The sequence below is a fragment of the Cyprinus carpio genome, chromosome A6 (assembly GCF_018340385.1).
Source record: "Cyprinus carpio isolate SPL01 chromosome A6, ASM1834038v1, whole genome shotgun sequence".
Lineage (NCBI taxonomy): Eukaryota > Metazoa > Chordata > Actinopteri > Cypriniformes > Cyprinidae > Cyprinus > Cyprinus carpio.
The window spans coordinates 23685876-23708762 of NC_056577.1; the positions used below are offsets into that span (position 1 = coordinate 23685876).

General features: G+C 38.1%; 1 protein-coding gene across 2 annotated transcripts in view; it reads left to right on the forward strand.

Annotated features, from left to right (window-relative positions):
- The window catches only part of gabrb3 (gamma-aminobutyric acid type A receptor subunit beta3), a 62446-nt gene that overhangs the window by 33818 nt on the left and 5741 nt on the right, over positions 1 to 22887 (forward strand). For both annotated transcript variants that reach the window (XM_042758514.1, XM_042758515.1), the window contains 4 exons: positions 4272 to 4492; positions 6625 to 6707; positions 8546 to 8683; positions 11845 to 11997. In XM_042758514.1, the coding sequence (XP_042614448.1) occupies positions 4272 to 4492; positions 6625 to 6707; positions 8546 to 8683; positions 11845 to 11997 (595 nt within the window). The remainder of the gene's footprint in view (positions 1 to 4271; positions 4493 to 6624; positions 6708 to 8545; positions 8684 to 11844; positions 11998 to 22887) is intronic.

Below are 22887 nucleotides of genomic sequence, written 5' to 3' on the forward strand. Positions count from 1 at the left end.
TACAAGGTATCGGCCCAGAGCTCAGCATGCCTGTGTGGGCGTTTTGCAGAGAGAGAGAGCGTCGTCAAGGAGACCGGAATTATTAATATATTTAGTCTTTTGTTTGCTCTCACCCACTTTATTTTTAGCTTGATAGTCAGCTTTGTGGCCTGTAATTGTTCAATCAGGCGTAATATCAGTGTATAGAAGTGTTAACTCTGAACTTTACTAAGTGCCTATTATCTCCGCCTTTAGGATAAATAGGTGTGCTTTGGGAACCATTTCCTTCCATCGACTGGCATGTGTCATATGACCTGAAGGCATGTTGCGGTCTAAGTGCCCTCTAAAAACAGTTTAAGTGGACTGTGAGGTGAAGCCAGGGGTTCTCCACTTCAATTATAAATGTAACCGCGTGTTAAGAGGACTTTCCACTGTTTAAATCACCCCAAAATGTCCTATTGGATAGTTTCAAGCTCCTGTTGAAAGTCTTATTAAGCGCAACAGACACAGGACGTTCACACACACAAAATCCACTGCAGAGCCCATGGGCTTATCCCTGCAGAGCACTAGCAGGCAATGGAGAGAGCAAGCAGCAAGATCACGCTGTGACATCAGCCTCTATGAACACTGTGTTAACTACAGCCTGTTGGGTCACAGAGCTCTGGAGATGAGTGCCTCTCTCTGCTCTTACTAATTCATCCACTGTTACCAGGAAGTTTCTTTTTTTTTCTGTGCGTTTTACAACAGTTGTTTTTCTTCCATGCTGTTGTTTGCATGGGAGGAAGCACGTTGATGTCAGGAGGAAAATCAATATCATATGAAAGAAAACTGGCTCAACGACTGACCTGAACCTTGAGCTGCCAGATGTAATTTCTGAGCAGTGGATGCAAGAGTCCAACACTTCTGGAGCTGAACTGCAGGAATTGCAAATATTTAACTCTTCATGTTAAAAAAAATTCTTGATGTTCCACAGAAAAAAAAAAGAAAGTTAAAGGGATGGTTCATCCAAAAATGAAAATTACCCCATGATTTACTCACTCATATATTATTTTTTCTATTTTAGACAAATACAATCAAGAGTTCATTTAAATAATATCCTAGCTCTTCCTAGCTTTATGGTGGCAGTGAATGGGAGTCGAGATTTTGAAGCTTAAAAAAGTGTGTCCATCCAACATAAAAAAGTGCTCCACACGGCTGCAGGGGTTTAATAAAGGCCTTCTGACATATACACCACTTCAAATGACACCACCAAAATGACTAGCACATCATAAAAATGTAAAAAGTCTTGAATGCACCAGCAAAGTTTATTTCATGTATTTATGGCCCATTACATTTACCAGTCAGAACTGAACATTAAGCTAGGAAAAAGTGTTAAAATAGAGAAGATTACATGCTTCATCTTTAAATGTAATAGGTGTAACATTTGTTTGCTTATTTATAGACATAAAAAAGCTTTTAATATGATCTCACAAGTTAGATACCTATACTATGAATCAGTGAAATTTCCGTGCTGACACACACTGCACAGTGGAATCTTTCTTACTGCTGTTATTCTGCTATTCCCAGTAGACGTGGTGGTGGTAAGTTGATGTAAATGCTGTCTGACTGGCGTGCTGAAAGCTTGTCTTTGTATGAGAGCACACACTTCTCACCCAGCTGATGACACTATCACCTCACCCTTCCAGAAGGTCTCATTTATTGACAGAATTTTTCTTTCCTTTTATATGATTGATCCTCATCCTCACATGTTTAGATATTCAGTATTATGTAGCAAATATGGTGAAAAGTGTATAGTATATAGAGATAATAATAATAAAAATGTTATAAAGATTTATTTAAAAACTATCATAAATTAAATAATTCTTACATTTTATTTGATGCAATCTATTTATTGACAGGATTTTTCTTTCCTTTACTATGCTTTATCCTACCCAAAAACTTCATGTTTTAATATGCCATGAGTGGTTCCAAATTGTATATAATAATAATAATATAATATTATTATAATATATAATATAATAATATTCTATAAAGTCACTCACAGCATTATTATTATTATTATTATTATTATTATTATACAATAAAAATACACTTATAGTAATTAACTTATAATATTTTTTATCTAGTCTGGTTCCCACAAATCTTGTGTAAACTGTAACTAATCTGCATGCAGCAGGAGTAAATCCATGCTGCAGTTCTGTTATGAGTTCCCATGTGTTTGATATCAGTCCCTACATTAATAGACTGTCACTTTCAGATTTGAAATAATGTCTCTCTGTTTGTTTCTCTTGCATTTCATCAGTTATTTTTATCTGTGGCACAGGAGAAGTGGTGTATATGTCAGAATGTGGTGTCACTTTATCATAGGGAATCCCTCTCTTGAACCTCTCAGTGGAGAACAACAACAGGGATTTACTGAGGAGTCATACCCTCAGATGTAGCAACCTAAGATTTTTAACTCTATTTCTAGCTATTGTCTCCTTGCAGCTTGAATAAACTAAACTATTTTGCCTATAATTGAATGATTGATGCCTTTCCTTATGTTTTGTGTGACCACTGCATCACAGTTCCCCAGATATCAAAAGTATCAAATCGCTCAGCTGGCACGACAGCATCTGTTTACTCCATTATTAAACAGACATGTAAGTGACACTTGTTTCCACATTTTTCAGATCACTTCTGGCTTCGCTGGTTTGTCTGGATCACATTGGGTAATAGTACTGAATCACTGAGCTCACACAGTGAGGACCCAGGGAACTCACCATAACAAGAGCCTCAAGACACCTCGCTGCAGAACATGCTAATATACTAACACATTTAAAGAAACAGCCATGAAGACAAAGAGACAGAAAGTCACAGATGGAGAGATATGACTAACATTCACACCTTGGCATTTACTCATCTAGTACATTCATGAATGCTGATATGGTAGCCTCGCCCAATGACCAGTTAGAATTAGACTTTGTACAGAACAATAGTGTCCTACACATACGTGATGGGTCCTGGTGAGAGAGCAGGGATCACAGACATTTGTAATCATAAAGACAGTGTCCCTGTCATGTCATCCCCCCTCATCTCGTTAGCTAATGAACTCCACTTACACGGTCTCTTGCACAGCCTCTGCTTTCACAGATCTGCTAGCACTCTCTGAAGTCAGCCTCAGGGGCCTTAGCCCGTTCTAACATATGTTTGTAAGTGAATTACTTCTTATTACATCAACAGGTTGTGAACATTGTGGGGGACAGCGTGTCAGGTCTTCATTTTACCCATGAGTACCTAATATAGCAGTTCAGCAGACACACAAAGTACACACATTTGTGCTTCCTACTGTATTTCAACCAGGTTCAGCTCTGGCCCAGAGGACAAATAAGGTCCATAAATTTCATGATTCCAGCCCTTTTAGAAATTCATTGATTCTCAGAGATGGCCCAAATATAAGGCCTATCATGCCAATGCTTTAGTTTGATTGAATTTCTATACAGTGAATTGCTGAGGTCATATAGTATAACTCTACAAGCTGATGTTGAGTGGACTACTGAGACTGTGGTGGTGTAATGGAAATCTATAGTTAGTCCAGCGCATACCAGACTGCCTCGCGGAGATGGCCACGCAGCGTCTTCATGGCAGACAGGCTTGAAAAATGTAGGCATAAGGCAGCTTGTTTCCAATTCAACTTTGACGCTTCTGTAAATATCACTCGGACAACAGAAAAGCTATTTGTTGAAGTCCACAGTATTTGGATTTCTGTTTCTGACCTTGATACTTTTGACCCTTCAGGAAAAACAGAGCATGTGAGCTCTGATACAAAATCTAGGGTGAATTCTGAACAGCATTTTTGGGTCCTTCAAGGACACTATAAGAGAAGAGGACAAAACCTGAAGGGTTGTTCCAGAACAAAAGTGAGCAGTTGAATACTTTCACAAAAGGCCCTTTTAAAGCTGTCAGCTAAGAGCACATGTGATGGTCACTTTAAAGTTATTTAGTCATTTCTGACCTGGTCCTGTGTAAATCACGTGTCTCCTCACAGAGAGTTCACAAATCAAAAATAAATATGAAAACACAAATAGGCAATATTTGACATTGTTTATTATGTTTTGAATAAAAAAAAAAAAACAGATAAATCATATAAATAAAACGCATTGATACATATAAGTTCTGCATTTTTCTTTTAAAAAAATAGTGAAAAATTATGATGTAAATATTATGGCTAAATAATGTGGATGGCAATATTTTTAAAATAAATTTGTCTGAAAAAAATCAACTACTAGTGGTTCTTTTTAAATTTTCTACAGGACTACACACTGACCATGTATTTCCAGCAGTACTGGAGGGACAAGCGGCTCGCATATTCTGGGATCCCTCTCAATCTTACCCTAGACAACCGGGTAGCTGACCAGCTCTGGGTTCCTGACACGTATTTCCTAAATGACAAGAAGTCTTTCGTCCACGGTGTCACAGTGAAGAACCGCATGATCCGCCTCCACCCGGATGGCACAGTTCTTTATGGATTAAGGTAAGAACTGGTCTCATATCCAGAGCCATCAACCAGTATTGCTTTTTTTTTTTTTTCAATTCTTTTTTACTTGTTTTTGATGATTAATCATCTTTTGATATCTAATAGATATACAGTAATGTGTCAAATAAACATACAAACATCTTAAAATACAATAAAATACTTAAAAAAACATACTTTTTAATTTGTTAAATTAATTCAATAATTTATAATAATGTAATAATAATTGTAAATTAATGTATTTTTTCTTTAAAATGTAGATTATTTTTTTACTAAAATCTATCTTTCACACAATTTGGTTGTATTTGACGTTTCAACTGTGGGAAGAGTCTGATAGTACTCAGCTTCAGTGGACACACATTGTGAGAACGTGCCCTATTTTGCTCAGTGCACTCGCCTACTAAATTGCATAAGTGCTAATGTGTGCCTTTATCTTGTTAAACCCCTTTAGTGAGTTTTAAACCCCCTAAATGAGCTGCTTTGCTCATTCCCACGCGGAAGACCATGGGTATGCCTTCATCCTCTGTTCCAGCTGGAGTGCTCTATGAGCCAGTTACTGTAGCCTAATTTAGCTTTTCGTTTTGTTCCAAATGAGATCCTGTGGACTAATGCAGCCATATGCTAATGTATGGTTCTTGCTTATAAAGTTTATAGAACTGTTTCTGTATTTTTATGATTTATCTCCTTTCATTCAAATGGAACATCATCAGTCCGTTGAACATCATTTTACAGTTCATCAAGGGAATTCCCTGGTCATATAATGCACATATTGTAGTTTGACAGAGCGATAGTATGGGTGGAGGGCTTTTATTTGTTTGCCTGAGCTGGATGCCATTAAAGAAAATAGAGCCTGCGTATTTATGGTAAGGCATTTGAGTGTGCTCTCATTAAAATGGCTCTGAAGATGGAATGAAGACACAGAGTTTCCTCTTTAATTTACCCACTCTAGAAGGGAAGCACCACAGAAACATAGTAGCCACTCCAATCCAATGTTATATCCTCATATGTCAAAATGCTTATATGTGGGGGGTGATCCTTTAATCTAAATCAAGGGAGAGTGTGTTATACCGACATAAAAACAAAACCATTATTAATAAAAACTTTATTACTTGAATATATATTATAATGGAATGCATGATGGAGTTATTTTAACTCTCAAATGATCTGTCCAGTTGTTATGTGTAAAGGCACAATCACATTAGAAAACTTATTAGAAATTTTAAAAGGTAAAAAGGTACATTGTCCATTACCAGTACCACAGTTTAATATGTGGTCACATTGGCAATTTTTTTTAATAATGTAGCAATGTATTTAATGTATTTTTTTGGTTAGTGCAGCAAACCCTTGTGAGCAACTTGAACCAGTTGCAAAATCTACGTAGGTAAATCTTTCCACTTGTCTGTGAAAATTCACAAAACAACAGTAAAAGTGAGATGTTTTTCCAGGATGTGGCTTAAATTTACAGAGCCCTGGGACAAAAAATGAATACAAGAAATATGAAACCGTAATAATCTACTACTAGTACCCCCTTGTTTGAAAACCCCTGCCATAGAGGACTTCAGTGAGCCCCACTTGGTTGCACCCCCTGACCACGGCCATGCATTCATCCAGATAAGATTAGAAGGATTGAACATGATCTTCCACTTATGATATTTCAGCTGTTACCAGGAGGAAAAATCAATACCTGGATGGTATCGTTACCTGGATGCGAAACCAAACCTCACTTTAAATGTTCATTGATATTGACTCACAAAAAACATTTGTCATCACATTTTAGTCTTGTAGCAAAGTGACATGTTGAATGGGATGAAATGAGATATACTACAACTTGCAATACTACAACTCAGTAGCCACTTTTATGGGACAAAAAAAAAACACGCATTTTCATATATTCAGATCTGTACTATTTGTTCATGTCCACTCATATGCTCTGTGCTATATTTGGTTTAAAAGCCTTTTGAAGGCATCTTGCTCATCTTATTTACAATGAGACACACAAACGTTCTGCAGTGTTGTTTAGCAAATGGAATACCTGCTATATACAACTGTAGAAGCTGTGAGTACCTGCATGTATAGAATTGTGGCTTTGATTTTTTTGTGACCTGTGTGTGTGCGTGTTTCTGTGTTTATAGAATCACAACCACTGCCGCTTGCATGATGGATCTGAGAAGGTATCCATTAGATGAGCAGAACTGCACTCTGGAGATAGAGAGTTGTAAGTGTTCTTTCTCCTCACTCACCTGCACATGCCTTGCTGCAAAGACCAATATACATTTCCATGCTGTTTCAAGCTGGTTTATACTGGTCAGTGCTAGTTTGGTGCTTTTCTCACTGGTGAAGCAGCAAAAATTAAAGGGATATTCCACCCCAGAATGAAAATTTTGTCATTAATCACTTACCCCCATGTCATTCCAAACTTGTAAAAGCTTCATTTGTCTTCAGAACACAATTTAAGATATTTTGGATGAAAACTGGGAGGCTTGTGACTGTCCCATAGACTCCCATGTAAAATACACTGTCAAGGTCCAGGAAAGTATGAAAAGCATTGTCAGAATAGCCCATCTGCCATCAGTGATTCAACCATAACGTTATAAAGCAACAAGAATACTTTTTGTAGGTGAATAAAACAAAAATAACGACTTTATTCAACAATTTGTCTCCTCTGTGTCCCTCCACATCACTGTAGCGCCATTTTGGAGAATACTGGGGTGGAGAATCCCTTTAATGTGCGGTCTTATTGAATATAATGTTGTATATTCCTGCTATGGTGCCTAAAATAATAATAATTAAACTTCATTATAGGTTTTGAATAGAAAATGTAATATTACCACATCAGTTTTACCATATAAATTACAGTTCAGAAGTTTGGGATCAGTAAGATGATCCTTTAGAAATCATTCCAGTATGCTGATTTACTATCAATGTACTATCAGTAGTTTGTATAATAATTTTTTTTTTTTTTTTTTTTTTTTTGGAACCTGTGATGTCTCATTATATTTTTCAGGATTCCTTTATGTATATGAAGTTTAAAAGAATAGCATTTTATTTAAAAACAGAAATCTTTGTAGCATTATAAATGTCTTTACTGTCCATTTTGATCAATTAAATGCTTGCTGTCTAACAGTATACATTTCTTTAAAAAAAAATGAATTTAAACATTTGAAAGGTAATGTTGCTAAAAATTAAACATTTTTATGTCATGATTATGAGGTACCTTTTGCTGGATATGTTGTCTTAGCAGGCTGATTGTTTTGAACTGAATACATAATGGAATTTTATCTTAGCTTGCTAACCAGTTAGCAGGCTAACTGAAAGCACAATAACGGAAATATTTTATTGTTTTAGTTACATCAAAAAAGCTACAGTATATAGTAATATTTTTAGCTCCACACACCCCAAAAACAAACTTTACTCCAAGAGACTCTGCAGGGTATTAAATCCTGCATGGCATCTGTAATTGTAAAACTCTGTTGACAGAAGCACCGTGTTTTGTTTATGCTCATTAATTGCATTTAAACAATCAACACTCTGTGGACCGTCACTTTTAATTACACCACTGCTTTAAAAACTAGTTGTTCAGTTTACTGGTGTACAAATTTGAATGACAATTTGGTTGTCACTAACTGAATTCTTAGCAGGTAAATTCACTTACAGAATGTGGTAGTCACTCCCCCGCATAACCTAACTTAAACTGTACACAGTGCTTCATATGCACACTAATAAAACCACCATTATGGTTTACAAACATGGCCATGTTGGTATGAAATGGAGCTGTCTGTGTCAGTGGGAAATCTGACCCCTAACAGCTCCCTAAACTTGTGCAAAACAGATGCTCATATGCATGATTATGCTAACAAAGCACTTCATTCACAAAGCATGTGTTACACACACTAATTATGGGAAGAAAAATCCAATTTCAAGGAACCACAACCTTAGAATTGAAAAGGAGGGAAAAGTTGCATAAATATACAGTATACATTTTAATGTATGAAGCAGTGTCTTTGTTCAGTAAATCTCCCCCAAAACATGATTTGATTTGTGCTTGTCCTGTAGATGGATACACAACAGATGACATCGAGTTTTACTGGAAGGGAGGAGAAAATGCAGTGACTGGTGTGTCGCGTATCGAGCTCCCACAGTTTTCCATCGTGGACTACAAACTTGTGTCCAGAAATGTTGTCTTTTCCACAGGTAAAGTAGCAAGACAGGTTGAAATTAAAACCAGTAAGACTTAAAAGGAGATTGCAGGAGACTTTTTCAGCATCTTTGAAGTTTACTTAAAACTAATCATTTGTGTCTGCTTCTTTATTTATAATGAAACATGAAGTGATAAACAAGTTTGAAACTTAAAACTGTTTAGATTGTGCCTGCCTCTTTATTCCAAATGCAACATATGACGTGACAAATGATTAATATTTACAACCTTGCAGTCATGACTCCTTTAGATGAAGTGTAAAATGTATAGCTTAGTTCTGAGACATATAGGTCAGGGTGCAAGTTTGCTACAAAAAAGACCCTAACATGAAGTCTGCACAAAATGGTTATTATGGTTTTTGTAACATTTTTAAAGCTCAAGCTGAAATTTTTAACCAAGTATATTTACCATGCAGAAAAGTGATGATTTCTATTATTCATGCCTATCCTTGTAATGTTTTTTTTCTGGGTGTTCTGTTTTCTGGCCGCACCCTCTCGAGAATGTATTCTCATGGACCGCTTATTTGAAAAGCTGCCTAATTGGGGCCTGTGCATCAGATATCTTTCCTCCTTTTGATAAAACAGACCAGTAATAATGAAGGAGCAATTACCACTCTATTTTCTCAAGCTTCTAAAGAGAAGAGCAGAGAGGGAAGGGGGGAGAAAATGAGAGATGGAGTCAGAGAGGGGAAAAAACAGCCACTTGATACAAACCATCACATATTAATGAGGTAGAAGACCCACTGCATAAATTATTCTCTTCTAAATCTAAGGCATTCATTGAGGCAGCGCAGTAATGATTATTCCCCATCCTGAATTAATGACACATAGAAAGAGACTGGCTATCTTCTGCACATACTGAACAGGATTTTGGGAATCACAAGGTTGTGATTGAGGAGGATGGGACTGCTTGTTGATGCCATGATAAGCTTTTCCAAGAAAAATAAAAATATTGTCATAATTAAGACTATTTTAAATAGCTGTCAATGAAGATTTAATGACCATTTTTGGGTCCACATTGTATAAAGAAGGAAAGGACGTGGCATGTGGCCAAGTATGGTTACCCATACACAGAATTTGGGGTCTGCGTTTAACCCATCCATGTGCACACACAGCAGTGAGTAGGGAACAAACACACACACACCATGAACACACACCCAGAGCAGTGGGCAGCCATTTTTTGCTGCAGCTGCAGTTGGGGGTTTGGTGTCTTGCTGAAGGGTCTCACCTCAGTCCTGGTATTGAAGGTGAAAGAGAGTGCTGTACATTCACTCCCTCCACCTACAATCCTTGCCGGTACCGAGACTCGAACACGCAACCTTTGGGTTGCAAGTACTAACCAGCAAAACCTTGACCCCTTGACAAGCCCAACATTACATCAGTTTCTCTGACTGATTAATAGAAGATGAGGGGAGTGTTACATATTTGTGTCTGTATGTGATTTGTGTGGAAAGGTTTTTGTAAAGTATAAGTAATTAGGTTACGTAGCATGTTTTTATAGACTGTGATGTGTGTACAGGTTGCATAATGTGCATCTGTAGGTTGTGTTATAAGTGTGTAGGATGTGTGATCTTGTTCATAGGTTGTGTTCATGTTTGGGTGTGTATGTGTTTCTTGGCTGAATGCTTGTTAGTTGCTTTTTTTCACCTCCATAAATAACTAAGCAGAGATTTCTCATCACATAATCCGTTCAGTGTCAGATCACTCTTGTGTATTTTTGCATCATATCGGTAAAGGCAACATTTCACTATGATGTGTTGATACTAACCCCTTCTGTTCTCTGGACTGATGACAGACTTGAACAGGGTTGAAAAATTTATTTCAACAGTAAACAGGGATTCAAACTCCTAATATTAAAGGACACATTAGTGGAATTTCTACAAAATTTTGTAGACAAAAAGGTATGTTGTCAATAGTGTAGCAATGTTTTTATATACAGCTCACACAAAAGTCACTTTCAAACCAAGCAGCAAAATCTCTGTGGCTTATATATTTATAATTTTTCTTTTTTTTCTGTATGAATAAAAGTGAAATTTTCTGACACTTCATTATTTGGAGTCTGAATCGACTTGAATATAAAAGTATTTGACATAAAAATGACAGTATATAACAGTACATTTTATATGTAGTTAGAATAAATTTGCCCTCATTAAAAGTTTAGAAAGAATATTATTTCAGTAGGTTTTGGGCATTCTCTGTTTATAGAACATTTCATTGAAAAATCTATATAGTGCACATTAAGTATGCTTTTGGTCCAATTTCCTGTACATTTTCAATTTATATAATTTTTTTTTCTTTTTTTTTTTGACTCTTAAGGCCTGTTCACACCAAGGACGAGAACAAAGTCCCTTTAAGACAAGTCATGTCAGCCATCTCTGAAATGCCTCTCAGACATTCAAGTGCAACTCCTATCTCTTTGAATGGGGAAACATCAAATTCTACAAAACTGTTCACTAGACTTGCGATTAAATTTCATATTTGAAATCACCAATGAGTTCTAAAAATCTTTCTCAGTATTAAAGAATGGCAGAATCCACACCACATCTATAACAATAAAGGCACAGAGAAACAATATCATTAAAAATTACTTTCAGAATGATTTTCTCCAGCTGATGAAGGATAAAAACATTCACAGCCAATCAGAATCAATCCTGCTATAACGAGCTGGAGAATTTAAAGTGGCAGACGAGTGTGCGCTTAGAATAAACAGACAATATCGCCGGTGTGAACGCTAATATAGTTATCTTTATAGTTATCATTCTTGGTGTGAACGGGCCTTTAGAACTGTTCTAGTGAATAGATGGCTTCAGAACTAACAGACATGGACTACAAGCCATAAAAGTCTTGTTTTGATTTCATAGATGGCTTTAACATTTAATGTTTACTCACTTTTTCATTGCCTTTTCTTGTCTCCTTTTACACTGTGGTGTTTGTGCTCAAGGCTAAGCGACAACAAATCACAGGTTTTTTTTTTTTTGGCGACGCTTGCCAGTTGCCGTAGCAACAAAAGCTACCCACTTTTCCAGTGCTACTGATGTAAAATGTAAAGGATTTCTCCAAAGTCTTTTTGAAATAAATATCTGTCTTGTTTTCTCTCTCGTGTCTCACTTCTCTTTCTCTTTAATATTCTTTGACTACCTTTCTTATTTTTTTAACAGGTGCTTATCCTCGACTATCTTTGAGCTTCAAGCTAAAAAGAAACATTGGCTACTTCATCTTGCAGACCTACATGCCCTCAATCCTGATCACCATCCTGTCCTGGGTCTCCTTCTGGATCAACTATGATGCCTCAGCAGCCAGAGTGGCATTAGGTATGCTATTTATTCATTAGGATATCCTGTATACAGCTGACAGGATGTATGTCATCTGTCGTTTCCACTGTGGATGTGCATGCTTTATTTAACAGCATATTGTTGGATGTTCCAATAACTAGAATGCCAACATTCAGTATTCTGTTTGAATTGCAACTTTTTCTGTACGCATGCCAGGTCTCCTCAGAGTCCTCATCCTCCCGTTGGCTTACTTTTTCTTGGATCTTGCCTTCAGACAAACACTGACACACACATATACACTCAGACACATACACAGACAGATATTGTAGGGGCGCATGCATCATTTAACAAGGAACAGGGTTGACCCAGGTAGCCACAAACCCGTAGCTTTTGACACACTACAGCGACTGCACGCAGAGAGAGAGGGAGAAAAAGAGAGAGAAACTGTTCTCAGTATGTGTGTCTTTGCTCTGATGTTTTTATTCCAGAATGATGTGTGACTCAGTTTGCCCGAAAGGCTACAGAACCTCTCCTGCTGCAGCGAGTAGCAAGACACAAAAGCTCTGTTTCAAAACCTAGCATAAACATCCTTTTAAGACACATTTCCATTGTGAAGAGGGTTCCAAATTCTAAGGAGTCTTTTTGTAAAGGCAAAACCCTGAGAAATGTACTGTCTACATTTATATAGTATGTAACATTTGTGTGTGTCATGTATTTTTATACAGGCGTGATATACTGAAAACAATTTCACTCAGAAATTGCTAGAAACTTTCACAACAGCAAATAAGTTACAAATGAAATTTTAAAGTAGACCAATTTAAATAATATTTAAATAATATTTTCTTAAAACATATTCAGTAATCTTAGATTTTTTTTTTTTACAATGTACAGTAGACACAGTATGTGTGGCTAACTTTATTACATTTTTCAGTAGCAAAACAATTTACAAAAATAGTGTAGCTTCTCCAGCAACAAGCTACTTTTTACACAAACAGTATAATAAATATTAATAAAATAAATATTTAAATTTTTTAAATCCAGATTGCAGCCAAGCAAACTAAACAAACAAAAAAACTTAAGATTTAAACTTTTTGTCAAATGAAGAAAATCTGATTACTTTTAGTGAATCCATTTGTTTAGACATTTTTTACTGACTCATTCAAAAATGCTTGTGTGATGTTATTTTTGCACTGAAGTACAAAATGATATTTTAATACTTATTTCAGTAATTTTAAAAAGTAGTAATATCCCTTTTTATATGTCAAATTATATACATACAAGAAAATAATACATTTATTTACTTATTTACTTTTATCACATATTAGAATGATTTATGAATGTTGTATATGGTATAATTTATTAATAGCATATATAGTTATAATTTGCACCGTTATTGAATTAATGCAGTTGACTACTTTTTATTATTCGTCTGTAGTATTGCTAACTACCTTTATATCCAAAGCTATAGTAATCAAAAATATGAGCAGCTTTTTCCATTTTAGTCAGGATGCTGCCTAGGAGGCACCTGCCTATTTAGACAGCTGACAGCAAGGCAGCTTTCTTGGTTGTGAAACAGAATATATCCCCCCCATCTATTTTGTTACTCACTCTCTCTCTGTTTCTATTCCTCTTTCTCTTTGTCTTTTCTGCTGTCCTCCCACAGCCAGGCAGCCAAACGAAAACAAAAAGATCAATGCAGCTAGAAAACAATTACATTTAACTTCCATTTCAATCCCAAGGCATGCTGCAGCACAGATGAATCTCTGCCTTAAATGCCTCTGTCTCGCCGCCTCTCACTGCTCACTGACTCCATCTATTCTCTGCAGTCACATCCGGCCCGGCCCTAGTCCTATATCTCGCACTTTATTACTGCAGCACATTTAAGGACTTGATTCATTTCAGAAAGGAAGTTATCAAATTATGCAAGAAGCAAACATATCGAATGATGTAGATGATGTTTCATTGATGTCTTCCGACTGTTTTGCTGATGTGGTCAGGCGTGTAGATTTTCAGTGGAGATTATCATAAGATCTCAAGACTGGCTAATGACTAAAGTAGAGCATATTGTGATTTATATTTAGAGTCCAGCAATGCATATGAAATATTGGAAGCAGTGAAAACAACATGAAATTAAAATCATTAGATTTTTTTTTTTTCATGTACATTCCTGTAGTATATGGGGAAGGTTTTCGCTGTTATATTAGAATTTTCCCCTAGGTGGCAACAGCAGTGCAGTAGTTAAAACGGGATGTGTAGAGCTAGCTGAAGAAGAATCTGCCAGCCTGTTATGCTCTGTGTTTGATCATGCCAGCATGAAGTAAAGCTTTTTGGCTATACGCTACCTCGCTGTCCGTCTTCCTTTATGAGTACGCAGGATACTACATTTGGCAACGAGGATGGGATGCGGGTGAGCTCAGAAGAGAAAGAGCAATAGGAAGTTGGAGAGTGCAAGTACGCTGGAACTAGGCGGATGTCGGATGACGAGGAAGCTAACGTTAATCAAGACGTCAAGATGGCTATGGCAATGGTAGGAACACTTACTGCTTTTGACAGTCAGACCCAAACATGGGAGGAATATGTCGAAGTGTTGGGACATTTTTTCGTTGCCAATGGGATCGGGGATGAAGAAAAAAAAGAGGGCAATATTGTTAAGTTCTGTGGGTAGTCGGACATACAGTTTAATGAGGAACTTATTGAGCCCGAACAAGCCTGGGGAAAAGTCATATAAGGATTTGACTGATCTGCTGCAGTTACATTATAACCCGAAGACCAGTGAAATAGTCCAAAGATTTAAGTTTAATTCCAGGACTAGAGCAGCGAATGAAACGGTGACAGAGTATGTGGCAGTGCTACGAGAGCTCGCTCAACATTGCAACTACGGCGATAAATTGAAGGAGATGCTACGCGACAGGATCGTGTGTGGCATAGCGGATGATCGCATGCAGAGGAGATTGTTGGCGGAGTCTGAGCTCACATTTGAAAAAGCTTTGAAAGTGGCGTTGGCCATGGAGACAGCAAGTAGGGATGTGCGTGATTTGCAACTGAAAACATTGGAGGGCACCGTGAGCACAACTGCATCACAAATGTCAGAGTTAATGTGGAGTTAAACCAGAGAGGGCCAGGGAAGGCAACCCCGTTGACCTGCTACAGGTGTGGGGGTGGACATTTGGCAAGAGACTGTCGTTTTATTAATGAAAAGTGCCATGCTTGTGGGAAAAGGGGACATTTGAAGAGAGTGTGCAAGTCCTCGCCTTTTGCAGACCAGAGTTTTAAGGGGGGAGGAAAAAAAAAAGCAGTCTGTAGGAAATTTCAGAAATGATAAAAAGCAATGGGCGCATCATATAAGGGAATTTCCAGAGAATGTCACTAGTGATGAAGAAGTATTTACGATGTATAATCTAACAGAGCCAAAGTTAACGAAAGTAGACCCCATTACTGCAGAGCTTAACATAAATAAGAACATTGTGGAATTTGAAGTGGATACTGGTTGTAGTGTGACGATTTTGTCAAAGGCTGAGTATGCCAAGTTATGGACTGCAGGGGGTGCACGAGAATTGCAGGACTGCTCAATGACTTTGAAAACCTACACGGGCGAAAAAGTACCAACACTAGGAGCAGCAGAGGTTATCGTAAAGTACAAAGGCCAAGTTAAACAGCTACCAGTAGTTGTTGTAGCAGGGTCAGGACCAAATCTGTTAGGCCGGCCTGGATAAAGGAGCTGGGAATGAACTGTGTTCATATCAATAAGATGGAGCAGCCAGAATTGACATTGCAGTATGTGCTAAGGCAGCATGAAGAGGTTTTCAAGGAGGAACTGGGTACCTGGAGAGGCCCACCAGCGAAAATTTATGTTAAAGAAGGCGTGGCTCCTAAGTTTTATAAACCCAGGCCGGTGCCCTATGCGATGAGGAAGAAGGTGGAAATGGAGCTAGAGAGACTCATGAACCAGGGAATTATTGAGCCCGTGAAATTCTCAGAGTGGGCAGCCCCGATTGTGCCGGTGTTAAAAGCTGATAATTCTGTGCGCATTTGTGGAGACTACAAACTCACTGTAAACCAGGTATCGAAGCTCGAGCAGTATCCAATACCGAGATTGGAGGACTTGTTTGAGAAGATGTCAAGCGGTGAAAAGTTCAGTAAGCTGGACCTGAGCCATGCGTATCAGCAAGTATTACTGGATGAGACATCTAAGCCATATGTCACCATTAATACACACCAGGGTTTGTTCCAAGTGAATCGGTTGCCCTTTGGGGTTTCCTCCAGTCCAGCCATATTCCAACGATTGATGGAGAGTCTGGTGGGCGGCATCCCGAACGTGGCTGTCTATTTGGACGACATTTTTGCTGACAGGCCAGAGTGACCAAGGTCACCTTACAACACTGAATCAGGTGTTAACGCGGCTGCAGGAAGCTGGTCTTCGCCTAAAGCGTAACAAATGTGTGTTCCTGGAGCAGGAAGCAGAGTTCCTGGGTTATAAAGTGGATGCTTCTGGACTTCATCCTTTGCCACATAAGGTCCGGGCTATACAAGAAGCACCAGCACCGACCAATGTCACAGAACTGAGAGCGTACCTGGGTCTGCTGAACTATTACAACAGGTTCCTGCCACACCTGTCAACTTTGTTGGCACCTTTACATGAACTGTTAAAGAAGGGAACCACTTGGAAATGGGAGGCAGAGCAAGAGAACGCTTTTGAGGAGTCTAAGCGACTTATGCAGTCATCGGATGTGTTAGTGCATTATGACAGTCAAAAAGATCTGATCCTGTCCTGCGATGCTTCTCCTTATGGAGTGGGCGTGGTGTTGTCGCATCGCATGCCCAATGGCCAGGAGAGACCGATCAGTTTTATGTCGAGGACACTAACGTCAGCTGAAGCGAATTATTCCCAACTGGACAAAGAAGGTCTGGCGGTGATATTTGGCATTCAGCGGTTTCATAAATATTTATATGGACGAAGGTTTGTCATTTGCACTGATCATAAACCATTACTGTCTCTCTTCAATGAGATGAAGGCTGTGCCTCAAATGGCTTCCCCTCGTATACAGAGGTGGGCAGTAACCTTGAGAGCGTATGAGTATGAGATGGTTTACAAGCCGGGGAAACATCATAGCAATGCTGATGCGTTGAGTCGACTCCCTCTTCCTCAACAGGCTGTCAAGAGAGGACAGGAGGAACGAGTGCTGATGATGGAGAATGTGACCCTCGTCTCGGCAGCTGCAATGAGTAGATGGACCGGCCGAGATCCTGTGTTGTCCAGAGTGGTGCAGCTTGTCCAACATGGTTGGCCGCCTCAAGACTGGGACCCAGCTTTTCAACCATATGCTGTTAGGAAAGCAGAGCTGAGTGTGCAGGATGGGTGTGTACTGTGGGGTTCACGCATAGTGGTGCCGCCACCAGGCCGGGATGCCTTGATACAGCAACTCCATCACGGTCACATCGGCATCACTAGAATGAAGGCATTAGCGCGAAGCTATTTCTGGTGGCCCAAGGTAGATGCCGACATCGAAGCTGTAGTTAAAAGATGTGTTGTATGCCAAGAACATCGTAATTCACCAGCTCCAGCACCACTTCATCCTTGGGAGTGGCCGAGCAAACCATGGCAAAGGTTACACATTGATTATGCGGGACCATTCATGGGACACCTTGTTTTTGATCCTGATGGACGCTCATTCCAAATGGATGGATGTTTATCCTGTAACAACCTCAACTTCAGCCATTACGATTGAGTGTCTCCGGAAGAGTTTTAGCAATCAAGGAATTCCAGAAACAATTGTGTCCGATAACGGCTCATGTTTTGTGAGTGCCGAATTCAGAGAGTTTATGCAGAAAAATGGAATTGAACACATTACTTCTGCTCCTTATCATGCTTCCTCCAATGGTTGTGCTGAGCGCGCAGTCCAGACATTTAAGTCAATGATGAAGAAGGCGGGTGCCGGAAGCCTGATTACTAAAGTGTCAAGAGTGCTGTTTAGTTACCGCATTACACCACAGTCCACTACTGGGCTGTCGCCTGCTGAAATGTTACAAGGCAGGAAATTGAGATCGACCTTAGACCTAATTCATCCGGACCGAAGAAGGAAGGTGGAACGGAAGCAGTGCATTCAAAAGAAACAGCATGACAAGCAAGGTTTAGGGAGGAGTTTCCAGGAGGGAGACGCCGTGATCACGAAGAATTTTAGTCATGGACCTAAGTGGATTCCTGGGTTCATTGCCAAGATCACAGGTCCTGTCTCCTACAAGGTCATGCTAGGAGACGGTAACATTGTACGCAGGCACGTTGACCAGATATTGGCAAGTTCGGAAGATAAGGATTTGGCAGAACCAGAGATTATGGAACCTATGGAACTAGGGAACCAGCTGTTGTCTGAATCGGCAGCTGCAGCTTTTGCAGCACCAGAGAGTTCCATTCTGGAGGAAAGCTGTTTGGTTCCAGAAGCAGACACTGAGGGTATGGCAAGGCCTGTTTTAGAACAGGCCAAAACATCAGGGCTGGATATTCAAACTCCAGGTACTCCAATGCAGTCACAATCCTCGACTGCCGTGGTAGGAAGGTCGTCGAGACCTGTATCCAAGCCTCGTTATTTAAAGGACTATGAGTGTTAAAACAAAAAAAACAAAAAAAAAAACAAAAAAGTTTTTTTCAAGAAGTGTACTGTATGTTGTAAAAGCTTAAGGGGGGGAGAATGTAGTATATGGGGAAGGTTTTCGCTGTTATATTAGAATTTTCCCCTAGGTGGCAACAGCAGTGCAGTAGTTAAAACGGGATGTGTAGAGCTAGCTGAAGAAGAATCTGCCAGCCTGTTATGCTCTGTGTTTGATCATGCCAGCATGAAGTAAAGCTTTTTGGCTATACGCTACCTCGCTGTCCGTCTTCCTTTATGAGTACGCAGGATACTACAATTCCTAATCTCGTTAAAATACCACTTGCCAAATATCTATTTAGGCTTTCTTTCTTTCTTTATAATTTTAGCAAACTTGCATTGTGTCTGGATCCATTGTAATATTAAATGGCCACTTTTTATGATTCAGTGAGTTCTTCATCATTTAGTCACCCCAATGTCATTCCAAACCTACATTATATGAAACCTCTTCTTTCTTGAAACAGAAAGGCAGACATTTTTATATAATGTACTGGTTTCTCTTTTTCAATGGAATTAAAAAAGAGAGCGCCAAAAAATTTCAGTTGTCTTCTGAAATCATACTATAGCTTTGTGTGATGAAGTCAGATTCTTGAACAAATCAGCTTTAAGAAAGTTTTTGTGCACTAGATCAACAGATTTATTGAACAGATTGGAAAATAAACAATTCCTTTATGAGTTGCTACTTCTTCCAGGACAGATGTCAAGCTTTTCAGTGAATATCGATTTATTTTCGTCTGTTCCTCACACAAAGCTATATCATTAACTTTTATTTAACCATTCAAATTCTTATTTAAAACAACATGCAGCTTTAGAAGATATGAAATATAGCACACAAATCATTTTACCCACTTTTTATAATACATTAATTGTACTTTTTGTCATTTTGGATATTGACCATCTTTCATCATATTGAAATGAGTGGCCTTCACCTTTTCACATTTTGTTTTGTACAGTAAAAGCCATACTGTACAGGTTTGGAATTACATAAAGGTAAGTAATATAAAGACAAAGTTTTCATTTTTGAGTGACTAAACTCATCTAGTCAAAATGCCTGAAGGCAATCTGACATACATCTGTAGTGCTTGCCGATGTTGTGCATTTCACTTTCAAAAGTCCAACTCAAAAGAACAACATCCTACACTATTCACTGCAGACAGGTTCATGTGAAGGTATATGTTTGTTCTGGTTAGGTAACTACCCTGCGCTGAACTCTCTGTGCTGAGCTGAGTTTGATCCTCCCTTGCTGTGACCTGGTCATGCACAAATCAATGCTGTGTGCTCCATGTACAGTCCTCTTCTTCACACCAGAACGCTGCTTTTGAGTTTATGTAAGCTGGACAGGCATCCATCTGCCCACACATGTCCTCGCTCACTCTGGGGACTCGGGCCTTTACAGTGAACACACTGTGGGAGTGAAGTGTTAAATTGTAGTCTACATTCTAATATTCAACTCCAGTAATAAAGCTTGTGAATTAAAGGTCTGAGAGGCTAGACATGCTAATTTTAGTTTGCTTTTTTTGCAGTTCTGTGACAGCTCACCTTTTTCTGGAACATTTGATAATGCTATGTAAAGTTAATTCTGTGAGATTATGACATTGTCATTGATTCTACAGACCATCAGCAGCAACTCAAGGGTAGCTATTGCTTTATAAAATGACATATAATACAATAAATAAGAATTAGTTGATTGTGTTATAGAATAATATACACATTATTGATAGAACATTAAAAAGTTTGGGGTCAGTATTTTTATTTTTAAGAAATTGTCTATTTACTTGAAATGAATTTATAATAAATGAATTATTATTATTATTATTATTATTATTATTATTATTATTATTATTAAATGTGACACTGAAGACTGTAGTAATGGCTGCTGAAAATTCAGCTTTGCCATCACAGGAATAAATTACATTTTAAAATATTTTACAATAGAAAACAGTTATTATAATTTCTAATGATATGTCACAGTATTACTGCTTTAGTGCAATCTTTTTATATAGTTAAACCATTCAAGTTATTTAAAAGGCAGAAAGCTAAATCTTATTTAAACAAAATAAGATTAAATGTTTAGATGAAAATGTGCATTTAGACAATATAAAGTCATCAGACAAAAGCTATTGCATCTCTTTTGTTAATTAATAGTTGTTTTTTGCTTGTGGGGTGGTGAGAGTATAATACAAAAAAGGTTGGGAAACACTGTTAAAGAATACTCATAATGTAGGTAAACACAAAGGATGTCACCTCAAAATTCTGTAAAGAAATCATTTTATTCAGTGGGAAACCTGTTCTCTGCTGCATTATGGTTAACACTGAATTATTAAAGCCATTTAAATAGTCAGGAGACAAGAGAAAATAAGAAAAGCATGTAGATTCTTTTAAAACCCACTGTTTGAGATGTTCTGGGTAGTCAGAGTCTCGTTTGAAAAGTGCCTGGATTGTAATTCCAGGAATTGTGCTTAATGTAACTTTAAATGTTAATGTGATGCTGCTCAGGGTGGAAACTAGGACATGGCTTCTTTGCAGTCAGTCGACGAGACCCTTTTCTCGTTAACGAGGTAACAGCATTCCTTGGGGAGTGTGAATGTGACGGAGACAAGGTCCCCTGTAAAGCACACTGTCCTGCATTAATTACATTTTAATTAGAGGAAAACCCCAAAGTAACAGTCTGTAACTTTAGTGCTTGAGATCTAAGCTAAGATCAGGCTTGTCATAGTCGGGATGTATGCTCATCAATTCCTTAAGATCTTCAAGTAGTTTTGCGATGTGATTCGAAGAGGAAGTTGGCAGTTTGTTTAAGAAATTAGCTCAGCTATGATGGAGTCTTGTTGTAAAAGAGGTCAGTCCTTTGCAGGGCAACAGAAATATTGACAGTTTCGTTTCTTGCTGCAGTCAGGCATATTCACAGTTATGTCCCACCACTGCTACAGCAGAGTCAGCAACAAACACAGAGATTTGAGCCGTAACCCGGGAGCCAACATTCGTAAAGCAGATTTATGTCTAATCTGAAAATTAGATTTGCAGAAAGGTACTGTAGAACTACTAAATATGAAGAGCAGACATGACACATAGGGTCATGCTAAAGTTCTGTCATCACCCTCAGAGTTACTTTCTTTTACAGAACACAAAAGAAGAAATTTTGATGAACGTTGGGGTCCAAAAAACTATTTATTCTGTCAGCTTTCTCTGTATAGACAAGAAGACTTTTTCAAAATACCTTTTCAGAAGAAACTGTTTTTAACCTCAAATATGTCTTTGACAATGTTTATCATTGTTAATCATTGTTTACACATAAACAGTGATTTTTGTTTTGACATCAAGGCTAAGTTACATTAAGATATGCCACAACTGGTCTCACTCTCAGACGGCACGTCCTCAGACCGCCCACAGTCTGTTTGTTGACCATCTGACTGATGTGTATTGCTCAAAAAACTGGAAAGCACTTTCTCAACATGGCAAGCTCCAATCTGATTGGCTGACTTCACACAAGTCGTGGGAGTGAAGGCATGCAGGGATTTTTTTTTTAATCATTGTGTCTGATGAAAGTTATATTTACAAGTTACTGTGTTGATAAAAGCACTTTTGACAATGGATTTACCAAGGTTTGTCAGGTTAGTGGTAATGGCATCAAATCTTAAAAAATAGAATCTAAAATTATATATATATATATATATATATATATATATATATATATATATATATATATATATATATATATATATCATAACATTTTTAATATAAATATTATATATGTTGGTCAGAGGGTCTCTTCATCTTACATTATCTACAACCATCATTTCCAGTCACCACACATCTGAAAGAATTAAGAGAACTCTGAATAATGGCAGATTACTGGTGTTTGGAAAAAGTTTGGGAAAATATATATTTTACAGAGTGGGAGTTTCAACAGTATATTTCTGTTCTCTTCACGGTGTGTGTGTGTGTGTGTGTGTGTGTGTGTGTGTGTGTGTGTGTGTGTGTGTGTGTGTGTGTGTGTGTGTGTGTGTGTGTGTCTGTGTGTGTGTGTGTGTGTGTGTGTGTGTGTGTGTGTGTGTGTGTGTGTGTGTGTGTGTGTGTGTGTGTGTGTGTGTGTGTGTGTGTGCGTGTGTTTGTACATATCCGTGTGGGTGTTTGAGCAGTTGGAGTATTGCTCCTCTTTGAACTCACATTGATACTGACTCAGGATTGACTCATACAATAAACAGAATAGAGTATCACAGCACAGAATCAATAAAATGCATAGAAAATAGAAAAATGCTATTGAATTTTCTATTTATATAATATAATC